Source organism: Rhinolophus ferrumequinum, chromosome 7 (genome assembly GCF_004115265.2).
Source record: "Rhinolophus ferrumequinum isolate MPI-CBG mRhiFer1 chromosome 7, mRhiFer1_v1.p, whole genome shotgun sequence".
Classification (NCBI taxonomy): Eukaryota; Metazoa; Chordata; class Mammalia; order Chiroptera; family Rhinolophidae; genus Rhinolophus; species Rhinolophus ferrumequinum.
In genome coordinates this window covers 89,768,732-89,784,735 of record NC_046290.1, presented here as the reverse complement: position 1 = coordinate 89,784,735, position 16,004 = coordinate 89,768,732, and the positions used below count along the sequence as shown (strand labels likewise).

The 16,004-nt window shown below is 40.5% G+C and overlaps 2 protein-coding genes and 1 non-coding gene across 6 annotated transcripts in view; 2 read left to right on the top strand and 1 right to left on the bottom strand.

The window, feature by feature from the left end:
* ZKSCAN5 (zinc finger with KRAB and SCAN domains 5) overlaps window positions 1-5,590 on the bottom strand; it is a 35,022-nt gene extending 29,432 nt beyond the window's left edge. For 3 of the 4 annotated variants that reach the window (XM_033109957.1, XM_033109959.1, XM_033109960.1), the window contains exons 1-2: window positions 5,511-5,590; window positions 5,313-5,364 (exon numbers count right to left, since the gene is read on the bottom strand). The gene's annotated coding sequence lies outside the window, so the exon portion shown is untranslated. The remainder of the gene's footprint in view (window positions 1-5,312; window positions 5,365-5,510) is intronic. The other variant, XM_033109962.1, reaches the window with a different exon arrangement.
* On the top strand, window positions 637-743 carry LOC117025399 (U6 spliceosomal RNA). Its single transcript, XR_004423602.1, has one exon. It is a non-coding gene; the product is annotated as a U6 spliceosomal RNA (small nuclear RNA).
* An 84-nt stretch (window positions 5,591-5,674) lies between the features above and the next one.
* ZNF394 (zinc finger protein 394) lies at window positions 5,675-15,768 on the top strand. The gene is made up of 3 exons (XM_033109979.1): window positions 5,675-6,300; window positions 8,429-8,555; window positions 12,638-15,768. Exons 1-3 carry the CDS (start codon window positions 5,848-5,850, stop codon window positions 13,708-13,710), a joined length of 1,653 nt encoding a protein of 550 aa, XP_032965870.1. The 5' UTR covers window positions 5,675-5,847; the 3' UTR covers window positions 13,711-15,768.
* Window positions 15,769-16,004: the final 236 nt, after the last annotated feature.

The following is a 16,004-nucleotide window of genomic DNA, read 5'->3' as shown; positions in this document are numbered from 1 at the left end:
CTCCATAGGGTCAGCCCCTAATAACAGCTCCTCCTTTGTAGTCATAGTCAGTCCTCACAACCAATCAGCCTGAAGGTCAATCCCTCCCCTGATGTGCAAACAGCACTGAAGGCTCAACTACAACAGGACAGCATACGCAACCTACACAGGGGACACACACCTGAAGCACTCGGCTCAGGTGACGAGGCAGACTGTGCCACTGGGCCCCACAGCACGACTACTACATAAGGCCACTCTCCTAAGACTGGGAGACATCGCAGCCCTACCTGATACATAGAAACAAACACAGGGAGGCAGCCAAAATGGGGGGACAAAGAAACATGTCCCAAACAAAAGAACAGAACAAATCTCCAGAAAAAGAACTAAACAAAATGGAGACAAGCAATCTACCAGACACAGAGTTCAAAACACAGGTTATAAGGATGTTCAATGATCTCAGTGAGAACTTCAACAAAGAGATAAGAAACATGAAAATAGAGCCAATAGAGCCAGAAACAGAGAATACAACTGAAATGAAGAAAACATGAGAGGGAATCAATATAGACTAGATAAAGCAAAGGATTGAATCAGCGATTAGAAGATAAGGTAGCAAAAAAACCCCAATCAGAACAGCACAAATTAAAAAGAATCCAAACAGTGCTCGCTTCGGCAGCACATATACTAAAATTGGAACGATACAGAGAAGATTAGCATGGCCTCTGCGCAAGGATGACATGCAAATTCGTGAAGCGTTCCATATTTTTTATGGTGATGGAAGGAGAACTGACTCTGGGTGGTGAACACACAATGTAATTTATAGATGATGTAATGCAGAATTGTTCACCTGAAATCTATGTAATTTTATTAACAATTGTCACCCCAATAAATTAAAATAATAAATTAAAAAAAAATCCAAACAAATGAGGATAATTTAAGAGTCCTCTGGGACAACATCATATCAACATTTGCTTTATAGGAGTACCAGAAGGAGAAGAAAGAGAGCAAGGAATTGAAAACCTATTTGAAGAAATAATGACGGGAAACTTTCCTAACCTGGTGAAAGAAATAGACATACCAGCCCAGGAAGTACAGAGGGTCCCAAACAAGATGAACCCAAAGAAGCCCACACCAAGGCACATCATAATTAAAATGCCAAAGGTTAAAGACAAAGAAAGAATTTTAAAAGCAGCAAGAGACAAGCAGATAGTTACCTACAAGGAAGGTCTCATAAGACAGTAAGCTGATTTCTCAACAGAAACTTTGCAGGCCAGAAGGAATTGGCACAAAATATTCAAAGTGATGAAAAGCAAGGAACTACAACCAAGATTACTACATCCAGCAAACCTATCATTTTTCCATCACTTTGAATACCTCCTGCCACTCCTTTCTGGCCTGAAAAGTTTCTGTAGTAAAGTCAGCTGATAGTCTTATGGGAGCACCCATGTAACTCACTGTCCGTCTTTTGCTGCTTTTAGGATTCTCTCTTTATCTTTAACCTTTGCCATTTTAACTATAATGTGTCTTGACATGGGCCTGTTTGGGTTCATCTTGATTGGAACTCTCTGCACTTCCTGGGCTTGTATATTGATTTTCTTCACCATGTTAGGGAAGTTTTCGGTCATCATTACTTCAAATATGTTCTTGATCCCTTGCTCCCTCTCTTCTCCTTCTGGTATTCCTATGACACGCATGTTGTTGCACTTGATGTTATCCCACATATCACTTAAACTATTTTTGATCTTGTTTTCTTATCCATCAGCCACTGGGGCATTTAATCCATTTATATTGAAACTTATTGTTTATATAAATGTAGTTATTGCCATTTCATTATGCATATTATATATATAGTAATTAATATAGTTAAAATGTCCATACTGCCTAAGGCAATATACAGATTCAACACAATTCCTATCAAACTAACAAGGACATTTTTCACAGAAATAGAACATATAATACTAAAATTTATATGGAACCATAAAAGACCCTGAATAACCATGGCAATCTTGAGAAATAAGAACAAAGTGGGAGGTATCACAGTACCTGACATCAAATCATACTACAAGGCTATAGTAATCAAAACAGCATGGTACTGGCATAAAAACAGACGCGTAGATCAATGGAACAGAATAGAGAGCCCAGAAATAAATCCATACCTATATGGTCATTTAACTTACCACAACGGAAGCAAGAGTTTACATTGGGGTAAAGACAATATGTTCAATAGATGGTGCTGAGAAACCTTGACAGACACATGCAAAAAAAATGAAGCTGGACCACCTCCTTACACCATATACAAGAATAAATTCAAAATGGATTAAAGACTTAAATGTATGATCTGAAACCATAAAATTCCTAGGAGAAAATATAGGAAGAAAATTTGCAGACATTATCCTTAGTAATATTTTTACTGATATAGCCGCTTAGGGAAGGGAAGTAAGAGAAAAAAATATATGGGATTACATCAAACTAAAAAGTTTTTTTCACAGCAAAGGAAATATTCAATAAAACAAAAGGGCATCCCACTGAATGGGAGAAGATATTTGTCAATGGTACATCTGATAAGGGGTTAATATCCAAAATTTATAAAAAACTCATTCAACTCAACACCAAAAAACAACCCAATTAAAAAATGGGCAGAGGACAGAAGAGACATTTTTCTAAAGAGGACATACAGATGGCCAACAGACATACGAAAAAATCCTCAAACTCACTAATAATTAGAGAAATGCAAATAAAAACCACAATGAGATGCCCCCTCACCCCAGTCAGAATGGCTATCATCAATAAATCAACAAACAACAAGCGCTGGCGAGGCTGTGGAGAAAAAGGATACCTCGTGCACTGCTGGTGGGATTGCAGATTGGTGCAGCCACTATGGAAATCAGCATGGAAGTATCTCAAAAAACTGAAAATGGAAGTACCTTATGACCCAGCAATTCCACTTTTAGGTATCTATCCAGAGAAATCCAAAACACCAATTCTAAAAAATTTATGCACCCCTATGTATATTGCAGCACTATACACAACAGCCAAGACATGGAAACAACCGAAATGCCCATCGGTAGATGACTGGATTCAGAAACTGCGGTACATTTATACAATGGAGTATTACTCGGACATAAAGAAGAATGAAATCTTACCATTTACAACGATATGGATGAACCTAGAGAACATTAGGCTAAGTGAAATAAGTCAGATGGAGAAAGACAAATACCATATGATCTCATTTATATGTGGAATCGAAAGAATAGAATAAATGAACAAACTAATTAGAACCAGTCTCAGATATAGAAAAAAAAACTGAGGGTTGCTCGGTGGGAGGGGGTGGGGATGCAGGAGAAGGTCAGGGGATTAGAAAGCACAAATTGGTAACCACAAGATTGCCATGGGGATACAAAAGACAGTTTGGGGAATATAATCAATAATGTTGTAAAGATTTTGTAGGGTATTTAATGGACACCTGTCTCATTAGGGAGTCCACTTCACAGATGGTGCAGGTGCCTGAGCACTGCAGTGCACACCTGAAGCTGAAGCTGAATAATAATGAATGTTAACTGTAATTATATATATATGTATGTATGTGTATATATATATATATATATACATACATATATATATTCACAGGATGTGGAATACAGCATAAGGAATAGAATCAGTGGAACTGTGACAACATGGATGGATCTTGAGAGTATAATGCTAAGTGAAATAAGTCAGACAGAAAAAGCAGAGAACCATATGATTTCACTGATATGTGGTATATAAACCAAAAACAACAAAAGAACAAGACAAACAAAAACTCATAGACACAGACAATAGTTTAGTGGTTACCAGAGGGTAAGGGGGATGGGGGGTGAGAGATGAGGGTAAGGGGGATCAAATATATGGTGATGGAAGGAGAACTGACTCCGGGTGGTGAACACACAATGGGATTTATAGATGATGTAATACAGAACTGTACACCTGAAATCTATGTAATTTTACTAACAATTGTCACCCCAATAAATAAATAAAAAAAATCAGTGGAACTGTAACAGGTATATACGATGTCAGAGGGGTAGTAGATTGGGGGAGGGGAGTTATCACTGTAAGGGATATAAATATCTAACTATTACATTATTTCGTACACCTGAAACTAATAATAAAAATGAGAAAGCTTAATAAACATGAAATAGGTCATATTACACACACAAAAGAAAACAAAACCGTTACATATGCTGCCTACAAGAGTCTCACTTCAATTAGAAAGACATACACAGACTGAAAGTAAAGGGATGGAAAAAGATGTTTCATGAAAATGGAAATGAATTTAAAAAAATCTGAGGTAGCAATACTTATATCAGCAAAATAGACTGCAAAACAGAGTCTATAATAAGAGACAAAGAAGGACCCAGTCATCCCACTTCTGGGTATTTATCTGAAGAAATCCAAAACTCTACTTCAAGGGGAATGTGTGCATCCACATGTTCTTGGCAGTATGGTTTACAATGGCCAAAATATGGAGGCAGCCTGGGTGTCTCTCGATGGAAGAATGGATAAAAAGGAGGTGGTACATATATACAATGGACTATTGTTCAGCGATGGAAAGGAATGAGTTCCTGCCATCTGTGGCGGCATGGTTGGACCTGGAGGGTGTTGTGCTGAGTGGAGTATGTCAGAAAGATAGAGACAGATGCAATGTGATTTTGCTTATATATGGAATCTAAAGAATAAAATAACAAAGAAAACAGAAACACACTCATAGATACGAGAACATTTTGATGATGCCAGATGGAAGGGGGGTTGGGCAGGTGGTTGAAAAGGGGGAAGGGATTAAGATGTACAAATTGGTTGTTACAAAGTAGTCATGGGAATGTAGGTATAACATAAGGAATATACATAGTCCATAATATTGTAATAACTATGTATGACATCAGATGGGTACTAGATTTATCAGGGTGATAGATGGGAGGAAGGTTGAAGGAAAGGGTGAAAAGGTGAAGGGATTAAGAAGTACAAATTGGTAGTTATAAAATAGTCACGGGGATGTAAAGTAAAGCACAGGGAATATAGTCAATAATATGGTAATAACTATGTGTAGTGCCAGGGGGCTACTAGACTAGTCAGGAGGATCAGTTCTTATATAAATGTCTAACCATTATGCTGTACACCTGAAGTTAATATAAAAGATTACATATCAACTGTAATTGAAAAATTAAGATTGGGGGAGGAGGAAGAGAATAAGTTTCAAATTTCCAGGTATAAAACAAGTCATGGGGATGTAATATACAGCGGGGGGAATATAGTCAATAATATTGTGATAGAGTGGTACAGTGTCAGATGGTTGCTGGACTTACCACAGTGATCACTTCTTTAGGTATATAAATGTTGAATAACTATGTTGTACACCTGAAACATAATATTGTATGTTAGCTACATTTTAATAAAAATCTTTAAAAAAAAAAAAAAAAGAATGATATTCAAGTTTTAAAAGAAGAGTATCCTTTAGTTCTGTAACCGGAAGGACTGCAAGCCCTACAAAGCAAGGTACACACCTAGAGAATCCCTGGAAAGAAGTAGAGAATCCCTGGAAGGAGTGGGAAAGGATAACCACGGGTGATGCATCTCACTCCTCCCGGGCGCCTAGAGAGGCCCCGGAAATGCCTGCCGGCGTGGGCAACGCAGTGACTCGGTGACGCACTTCCTGCCTGGGATACTACCTTTTTTTGTCACCAAAGAGGCAGGTCCTAAGTGGCACAGCTGTGGATAGGAGGAGTCCCGGAGGGGGCCGCTGTTTGGGGAGAGCCCATGAGTTTCTTGGGTTTTTGCAGGGATTGCTCTCTTCTCACCTGAAGGTAAAACTCGGGGCAAGTCGACAGGGTCCAAAGAAAGATGAGTTCGATCTTCACCGCAAGTCAAAGCAGCGACGCTGAGGCGGAGACCTGGAGGGTGGCTGGGGGGGCCAGGGTCGCCGCGCCGCCCCTGTGTGATGGACTTTTGATAGTTAAAGTGGAGGAAGACTCAGCCGGAGGTCGGGAGCCCGACCCACCAGGGGACTGTCACGATTCCGAAGCTTGTCGACAACATTTTAGGCAGTTCTGTTACCAGGAAGTGGCGGGACCCGAAGAGGCGCTTAGCCGGCTCAGGGAACTTTGTCGTCGGTGGCTGAGGCCTGAGATGCACTCCAAGGAGCAGATCCTGGAGCTCTTGGTGCTGGAGCAGTTCCTGACCATCCTGCCCGCCGAGCTGCAGGCCTGGGTGCGGAAGCACTGCCCCGAGAGCGCGGAGGAGGCCGCAGCGGTAGTGCGGGCTTTTCAGAGAGCGCTCGGGGCCACCTCTCCCCAGGTGAGGCGTGCTGGAGATGGGAGTGTGGGGAACGGAGGGCTATGACTGCTACGAATTTCAGAAGTTTTTCCTCATTACATTTTGTGTAAACTTTAGAATGTGCATGAAACTTTACGTGGGAAACGCTGACAAATCCAACCAGGAAATGGTCCTTAAGTTATGACCTCTCAGCACAAAACCTACACAGGAGTATTGTCTACCCATTGTTAGACACCCCTTTGTCTGTCTAGATTATTTGGGAAAGAAAGATGTCAGGAGGCTAGAACGGTAATTCCCTACCACTCCGAATGTGAGGAACCTTTTTACTTTTTAACGGTTTGGCGACTCCCTTCTCCCACAATTGATAAGGGACAGGGGCTGGAAGTGGCGTTAATAATTGATCATACCTACATGATGAAGCCTCGATAAAAATCCCAATAGTATGGGGTTCGGGGAGCTTCCAGGTTGGTAAATGCATCCACTTAGCGGGAGAGCGATGCACCCCAACTCAAGGGAAGCGAAGCTTTTGAGCTCAGGACCCTCCCAGACCTTGCCCTATGCATCTCTTCCATCTCGCTTTTTCTGAGTCATATCCTTTTCTGATAAACTGATAATCTAGTAAGTAATCTGCTTTCCTGAGTTCTGGAGCCGCTCTAGCAAATTAATTGAACCCAAAGAGGGGGTTGTGGAAACCTCTGATCTACAGCTGCTTGGTCAGAAACAGATCATGGCCTTGCAGTTGGTGCCTGAATTTGGGGAGGGGGCGGTCTTGTAGGACTGAGCCCTTAATCTGTGGGACCTGAGCCCATCTCCAGGTAGGCAGTATCAGAATTACACTAAACGGTGTGGCACCCAGCTGGTGTTGCAGAATTGTTTGACGTGTGGAAACACATCTGGTGTTAGAAGTGAAGTAGTGTTGTAGTGAAGTATTCAGAGTATTGAAAGAAAAGACACACAGGAGTGTGGTTTTCCTTTACACAGAGAGAGAGGAGAGGCTGGGGGGAAACTTGGACCACACTCAGGTCCAAGAGACAGGAGGCACTGCATGCCAGACGTCATGGAAAAGACACCAGGGCGGTCAAGCAGGTGACAGGAGCTAAGGGAAAGCTTAGGCCAGAGCCTGTGTTGGGGTTTCTGATGGAAAGGCAGGGCAGGGCGGGGGGGGGGGGGGGGCAGTAGGATCTGCTAGTTTAATTTCAGTGGGCTATAAATTATAGCAGTGTCCCTAGTTGCCTGGTACCTGGCCTTGGGATGATTAAAGCGGGGGAATGTTGCCTCCTGGAGTGTATGGGCCAGATGGAGAAGATACGGGCTCTGGATTAACCAATCTCAGCTGAGCCCTTTGCTCTAAGAACTAGCTGGCCCCAGCAAGGGCACTCTCCACAGCCAGAAAGGTGGTTTTGTTTTTGTTTTAAGATGTCAAAACAATATAAAATATAACAAGACATAGCAGAAATAAACAAAATATATTCCCCTTCCTTGTCACTGAGTGACAGATCCTTGGAGTCAGTTTGTGAGTCATTAGTGGAACCTAGACAGCCATCTCCCTGCATCAGTTTTAAAACTTTCCCTTTATAAGAACTATAACTCTTACTGTCTCTGAATGGTCAACTTATATTTAAATAAACCATCTGAAAAGGTTATCTTGTTGGATAATATCGTACTGTGCAATGGTCAAGGAAGGGAAAGGAAATTAATACTGAGGAGTTGTTGGTGAGGTACCTTCATTTCTTAAGGTATATTTTTGTTATCTATTTCACACATGAGGAAACTGTCTCAGGGCCAGCATTGGAACTTGGGACTTTCTAGTCATCTGTACATTTTTCATCTATACCAGATTTCCATTTTGATAAATCACAGGGCTATAACTCCAGTGAATATTTCACTCTTAACCTCAAATGTGTAGATGGTCCACAGAAAGGCTTTTTGGGACTGCAAGAGAATGGCAGCCTCTGTCATTAGTCACTTTGAAACTCCCCCATCAGTACATGATTCACTGATAAGGACTCAACAGCCATGGTGGTTATTTCATTCTCAGTGCTTCCTCCTCGGTGCTGGCTGACCCTTCTCTGGAGTCTAGCCTCATCCTCAGACTCGTGGGAACGCTGTCCTGGGACAGCAGGTGCTGAGAGATCTCCTGTTGTTTTAGGGTTTGGTGAAGGTCAAGGATGTGGCTGTGTCTCTCACCTGGGAGGACTGGGAGCATCTGGACGCAGTGCAGAGGGACTTCTACAGGGAGAGCACACCGAAGGATTATGGGAACACAGTCCCGCCACGTAAGTGCTGTGACTTTGCTTGTCTCTAGCGATGTGTGATGTCGGAAGGGCTTGCTTCAGTCCACTCCCTGAGCCAGTGCCATTCACAGACATAAGTGGAGAGACCTAGAGTCTCTTTTGTGACCCAAGGAAGATTTTTTTGTTCTATACTGTTAGGTGATAGATTCAGCTTATTTTGGTTCATTTTTTAATAAAATACATACAGTATTAAAAAGTATAATGGGCACCTGTGTATCTACCACCCAGGTTTATCAAATTTTAGTAGTGGCCATATTGGCTTCATTTTTTTTCCCCAAAATAATATGTTATAGCTATTGTGCAACCCTTCGTGAAAGCGGTTCCCTATGCTCCTTTTCCAGAAGTAACCAATATCCTGTTGTATTTATTATTTCCATGTTTGCTTTATATTCTTTTTATATATTTATGTAACCACATACACACACATTCTCTCTACATATACATGTATAAACATGTAAATATAAAAACCTGTGAATGTGTATACACTATTTTTATGGTATATAAATTATATTACTGTATGATTTTTTTGCACCTTGCCTTTTTCTCAACATTACATTTTTGAGATTTATCCATGTTGATGTTTATTCATTTTAACACCTTTATATTTCATTGTGTATATTTCAAGATTCATTTATCCATTCTCCTATAAACGGACATTAAGGCTTCTAGTTTTTAACCACCACAAACAGTATCACACTGGACATTCTTGTATCTTTCTCCCTGTGGTCATATGTATTGTGTTTCCCTGAAAATAAGACCTAACCAGAAAATAAGCCCTAGCATGATTTTTCAGGATAACATCCCCTGAACATAAGCCCTAATGCGTCTTTTGAAGCACAACTTAATATAAGACCCGGTCTTATTTTCAGGGAAACACGGTAGGAGTTTCTGAAGAGAAGGTACTTAGGGGTGTTTGCTCATCTTGCTGTCCAAAAGGATACCAGCAGTATACGAGGTTTCTTCTTTCTCTACATCTTTGTCAACATTTGGTGTGCAGCTGATGGCATGATGTGTTAACACAGTAGTCCAAGTATTCCTTTTGAAATGTTAGCTTGCGTCCCACCTCCGCTCAGAATCTGCAACACTCCTCATTTCACTCCGAGTAAAAGCCTGTGACGCCCAGTGTGACTGGCCGTTACCACACCGATCTATCTCCTGCTCCCCTCACTCACTCTGCTCCAGCTCCACTGACCTTGCTACTTACTCCTCGACCATGGCTGGCAACCCGCTTCATGGTCTTTGCTCTAATTGTTCCCTCTCTCTGCCTGGAATGTTCTTCCAGAGTTCCACAAACTATAAGCAAACTCCCTGACTTGTTTCAGGTTTTTGCTCCGATTTCACCTTTCAGTGAGGTCTGACCTGACCGTCTCCTCCCACCCTGCTGACTGATCCTCTGGCTGGCTTGACTTGGGCCATAGCATTTATTACCTCAAACAGTCTGTCTAATGTTTTGTTTATTTATTGTCTGACCACCCCATCTAGAATGTGAACTCCACAAGAGGAAAGATTTTTGACTGTTTTGTTCATTAATATATTCTAAGTGCCTAGACTAGTGCCTGGCACAGAACGGGTGCTGGGTAAATACTATTTAGATTAATGAGTGAATGGTGTTTGGTGGCTTTAACTTGCCTTACCCTGATTTCTATGAGTTCAGTATCTTTCAGATATATTTTGGACATTCTGGTTTCCTCTCTTGTGAATTGCCTGTTTATATCCTTATCTCCCCTTCTTTCCTGCATTATCTTTTTAAAAATTGCTTTGTGGCTGTCCTTTATAATTTTGATATGAATCCTTTGTTATTTTATTTGTTATACAGGTGGCTTGTCTTTTCATTATGGCATCTTTTGCTATATAGAATTAAAATTTTTAATATAGTCAGTTTTTCCAATCTTTTACTTTATGGTTCAGATAGTCTTAGGAAATATTAGGCCCTTCTTAATCCTGTTTCCAATTTTGCAGACATAACAACTTGAAAATGTTTTTAACTCTTTTCAGTGGTACTTATTTTTATATTTCTAAATAAGATACCTACTCTACTATTTTTCCCCCAATTTCAGTCATTATCTCTTGACTGCCTACTAAGACAAGAGTTTTATCCCCCCAACATACACACATTTAGCAGTCCATAATTCTCTCATTATAGTTAAATCAGTCTGTTTTGTCCATTAGTGTTCACATATATCAGATATGCCATCATCTTCAAATTTTCTTGGAGAGATCCTCCTGAAGCTTCCTCTGCTCTAGTGTGAACAGGCTTCTTCTCCAGACCTGTTACTCAGCTGTTATCCTAGAACTTTCCTTCACTGTTACCCTGGGAATTCTTTCCTGGATCTCATACCATTTTCTTCCTTGGTTTAACCCCCTTGATTTGATGGAGAACATCTTCCAGTGTGTTCCATATACTTGGGAGCTAAATTTTTTGAAACTTTGAGTGTCAGAAATGTCTTTACTCCTCTCTCACATTTGGATTGTAGAGTAGTTGGACAAACATTCTGCGTTAGAAATGATTTTACCTTTGAATTTTGAAGACAGTGAATTTTCTAGCTAGCTTGCGATGTTGCTATTGAGAATCTGATTCCATTGTGATATTTCATCCTTGGTGTACAATCTGTTCTGTATAGAAGCCTTTAGAAGCTTTTCTTTATTAATCCTGCTAGTATGAAATTTCACCATGGATAGGCCTTAGTGTGAGGTGTTTTTTTTTTCATTCATTGTTCTGAGTAGTTGGTGGGCCTTATAATATAGACACTCATACCTTTAAGTTGTGAGGAATTTTTTATTCCCATTTCTGTTCCCATTTATTCTCACCCTGTTCCCATTTCTTCATCTATGAGATCTCCTTAGCTTTATTTTTCAACTCTTAAACTGAAATATTTTTGCTCTCATTACTTTCAAGAACTTTTTTTCTTTAAATATTCCTTTTCTTATAGCCTCCTTGTTTTCTGGATGCAATATCTTCTCTTATTTATCTGAGAATACTAGTTATAGGTTATTAAGTTTTCTCATTTCATGCATTATATGTTTCACTGTCATATCTATTAGAGGTTTTCTTGAACTACTGGTGACCTTTCACTTTCTGTTTGTATTTAATAGTCAAACGTAAGAATTCTGACTGGAATCTCTGTTTGTTAGGGTAGGACTTGTGAACTGGGGATCTCCAGGATAGGGGTGGCTGGCCATCAGGTGATGGTAGATTTTGGACTTCCCTTATGTCAGTGTCTCTAGGTCTTTTGGCCTGAGTTGGTGAGTTTTACCATAGAGAGATTATTCAACAAATATTTTATTGAGAGTCTGCAGTAAGCCAGGTGCTGTTCTAAGTGGGGATACAACAGGGAATAAGCCTATGAAATCCCTGCCATAAAAATTACTGCCCTTTCTGCCTGGAGGATATAAGCTTTTGGAGCAATAGTTTGAGCCTGAGGAGAGGACAGTGTAGTGAGGTTCTACCAATTAATTAGGGTGTCACTTTTCACTTGATCATTCTGATATGATAGTGGTACCTGTCCCCTATTCTTAGCTGTGTCTGATGTCCCCAATCCAGAATTTATCTGGTTCAGCCTTCCTGGAGAGTAAACTGCAAGAATTCTGGACCAGGGGATAGAATCTGGTTCCTTTATAGAGTTTCAAATCAGTCCTAGATTTATCTCCCACACAAACCTTGCCTTCAGACATTGGAGGCTCCTGGTATGTCTACTACTGTAACTCATCACAGGAATAGAATTTCTTTTGTTAAACCATCCTTCAGACATGGGATAAAGGCTAGACCGCCTCTCTTAACACCCCTTCCCAATTTACCTGTCATAGTATGGTGACGAACAACAGTGGAGTGGGCGGGGGGAGAAGAGATGGCTTAGTGGGTACAGGCACAAGTATAAAAGCAAAGGAATTGGTTTTGTACAGGAAAATGTCAGCACATCTGACAGGTTAACTTAAAACAATTTAGCTTCAGGAGTGGTTTCATGGAGATTAAAAAGGTTGGGGCGGGGGCTGTGTTTCTGCTGGTACTTGCTTATTTCACTCTTGCCAGGATGAAATGTCAACAATTTGTCATTTTAATGTTTCAGGTTTGGAAACCAGAACTGAGAACAAAGAGTTGATTCCAAAGCAAGAATTTCTAGACGTAGAGCCACAGAGGCAGCTACAAGAAGGGTCCCAGGGGAAGGCTCCCCCGTTTTCCAAGTGTGGCGATACACATGAGAGGGTCGAAAAGCAATCAGGAAACCACTCATCACTGAAACTTGAACATTCTCCTGAAGAGCAAGGACTCACCAGCATCTCAGATCTCACAAATGGTTACACAGAAGGGGGGGACTCCAAAAATAATGAATTTGGGAATAGTGCCAGTTCAAACTTTGTTCTTTGTCAGCATGACCTGACAGTAGAGAGGTCCATTAATGTTGAAGAACGTGGCAGCAAGTGCAAACAGAGTTTGGGTCCAGTGAAACTTCCAGTAGTGAAACCTCACAGATCTATTGACAACGAGGAAAATTTCCATAGTCCAGGCCTCTTTGAGGCCCTAAGGCAGTTCCGTGAAGAAAGACCTTATAAATGTGATAACTGTGAGAAGAGTTTCAAACAGCGTTCTGATCTCTTTAAACACCAGAGAATCCACACTGGGGAGAAACCCTATGAATGCCAAGAATGTGGGAAGAGCTTCCGTCAGAGTGCTGCCCTGATTAAACATCAGAGGACACATACAGGGGAGAAGCCATACATATGTTCCAAATGTGGGGACAGCTTCAGACAGAGCTCACATCTCAATCGGCATAAAAGAATCCACATAGGTGAGAAGCACTACAAATGTAATGAATGTGGGGAAATCTGCCGAATTTCTAACCGTTTTAGACATCAGAGAATCCATAAAGGGGAGAGACCCTATACCTGTGAAGAATGTGAGAAGAGCTTCAAACGGTGCTCTGACCTCTCTAAACATCAGAGAATCCACACTGGGGAGAAGCCTTATAGATGTTCTGAATGTGGGAAATGCTTCAGTCAGAGTGCAACCCTCATTACGCACCAGAGAACTCACACTGGAGAAAAACCTTATAAATGTCTTGAATGTGGGGAAAGCTTTAGACAGAGTCCACACCTTATCCGACACCAAAGGATCCATAGAAATAAAGTCCCATCATTTTGACATGCTTCTGCATGAGCTGTTTTGTATTTCTTCTTCTTTTTTTTTTTTTTATTGCCCAGAAACTACATTCTTTGGCTTGTGAAGTATTTCAGTCTATTGTGGATCGTATTTCCTTGGGCATCATACCCAAGATAGATTTGGTCTGACTCAAGTCTCCAGACACACGTTGATAGAGTATTGCTATGAAGGAGAAATGCACAAGTCGGGAGCCCCTCCAGCAGATGGTTCCATGGAGGAGACCTAAGGGCTGACAAGAGTAAGGGCTGACATGCGACATTCTGTCCTTGTCTCTTCACTCTTCCTACCTCTGCTCAGGGACCAAATCTTTGATTCCTTTCCTATTTGATTCCTTTCCACTCCAATTCCTTTCCTAAGAATTAATTTTAGTCACTTAGAATTGTCTTTCCCCTTAGGTGGTAGAGAGGATTTCAAATACTTTATCATCCAAAACACCTCGTACAGTTCAGTGCATACAAGAGCCACTTTGTATTTTTGACTTGAAAAAAAATTAACTTTGTAGAGTCTCTCTTTCCCATTCTTTCCCTGTTGGGTTAAACAACTAAAAACTTGGATTAGATCTTAAGTCTATCTTACTCTCTTTCTAGTTCTGCACACTCGTAATATGTATTGCATCCAAATTCTTTTTGAACCTTTTTTTTAAGTTAAGGGGATATAAGCACATTCTTGGATATTTGGGAAAACACTATAGGAAAAAATTACCTATACTCCCACACCTGATCTGTTACTGGCATTTACAATGGACCCTTGAGCAACGCGGGGGTTAGGGGCACCTATACATTCTGTGCAGTCCAAAATCTGTGTATAACTTTTTGACACCCCAAAAATTTCAGTCATTCCTAGGTATCCATGGGTATTGGTTGTAGGAACCCTGTGGGTATGAAAATCCACATATGCTCAAGTCCCTTGTATAAAATGCTGTAGAAAAATGCATATAATCAGCCCTCCACATTTGTGGATTCCCAACCATGGATTGAAAATACTGTCTTTCATCTGTGTTTGGTTGAATCCATGGATGTGAAACTCGTAGATACAGAGGGCCGACTGTATTGAAAAAAGTCTGCATATAAGCAGATCTTCACAGTTTAAACCCGTGTTGTTTAAGGGTCAGCTGTATTTCCTTCTGATTTTTTCTGTGCATATTTTTATATAATAAAAATAGTTTTTATATTTCGTATCTTTAATGTGTATTAAGGATTTTACATGGTTTTCATAAATTTTATGTTTAATGGCTACACCATAGTCCATCAAGTAGATGTAACAATTGACCCATTTTCCTTTTATTGGACATTTCAAGCATTTGCCGTCTTGTATTATTGCAAGCATTGCTATAGTGAATACCATTATAATTTGGATTGTTCTTTAGAATCTCAGGCTAGGTTCCCATGTAGAATTCCTTGATCAGTGTGTGAGCTACTTTTGGCTTTTAATACACCTTCCCAATTTCCTTCCCTGGAAGCAAATGCCAAATTACATCCTATTATGAGACTTCTACTCTAGCTTTATCACCTTACTTCACATTAACTTTTTTACCTAAATGTACAAAAACCGAAACGAAATTAACTGCCTTTCAGAACTCACGTTCTTGACCTTGGATGTGGTAGAATAGCAGTGCATGCTATCTCCTTTGACCCTCCTTAAAACCAGCAGAAGTTACCGTGGAAGGGCTGGCTTAGATGCATTCAGGCTTCAGGGGGTCATGTGGAGTATTTAACTTTTATTTAAATGAGATTTAGTATTAAGAGAATTGGGCTGAGGGTGAGGCGATGGTAAAAGTTGAAGCAGGCCATGAGCTTGTTTTCCCCAAGCTTATCAAGGTTATTTGCCCCAGGTCAGATAGCTAGTAGATAGTCATACATACATATATATAACCTGGTACAGGTGCTGATCCTTGTGTTCTTTTTACTAGAGGCATTTTGCAAACTTAGAATGGACCGTCTTCTCTCCATTTTTAGTTTTCCTCTATTCTTCTCCTCTTCTCCTTTCTATAGACATTTACTGTTACCTACGTACTACTTGAATTTCCCACATATATGCCTTTCGTCAAAATGCTTCTCTGCTTTTAATCCCAGCTCCCATTCCCCAGCCCCTAAATCACCAAATTAATAAAGGAAAACTTCCACTCTTGTAAAACAACTTTAAATTTCATTTCTGAAAACGTGCAAACTACTACATATAGTAAGTTAATGTGTACGAGTATATGCCATCTCTGATCCCTAGATTATAAAGGGTGTCTTAGTCTGCTCTGATACCATAACAAAATACCACAGACTGGG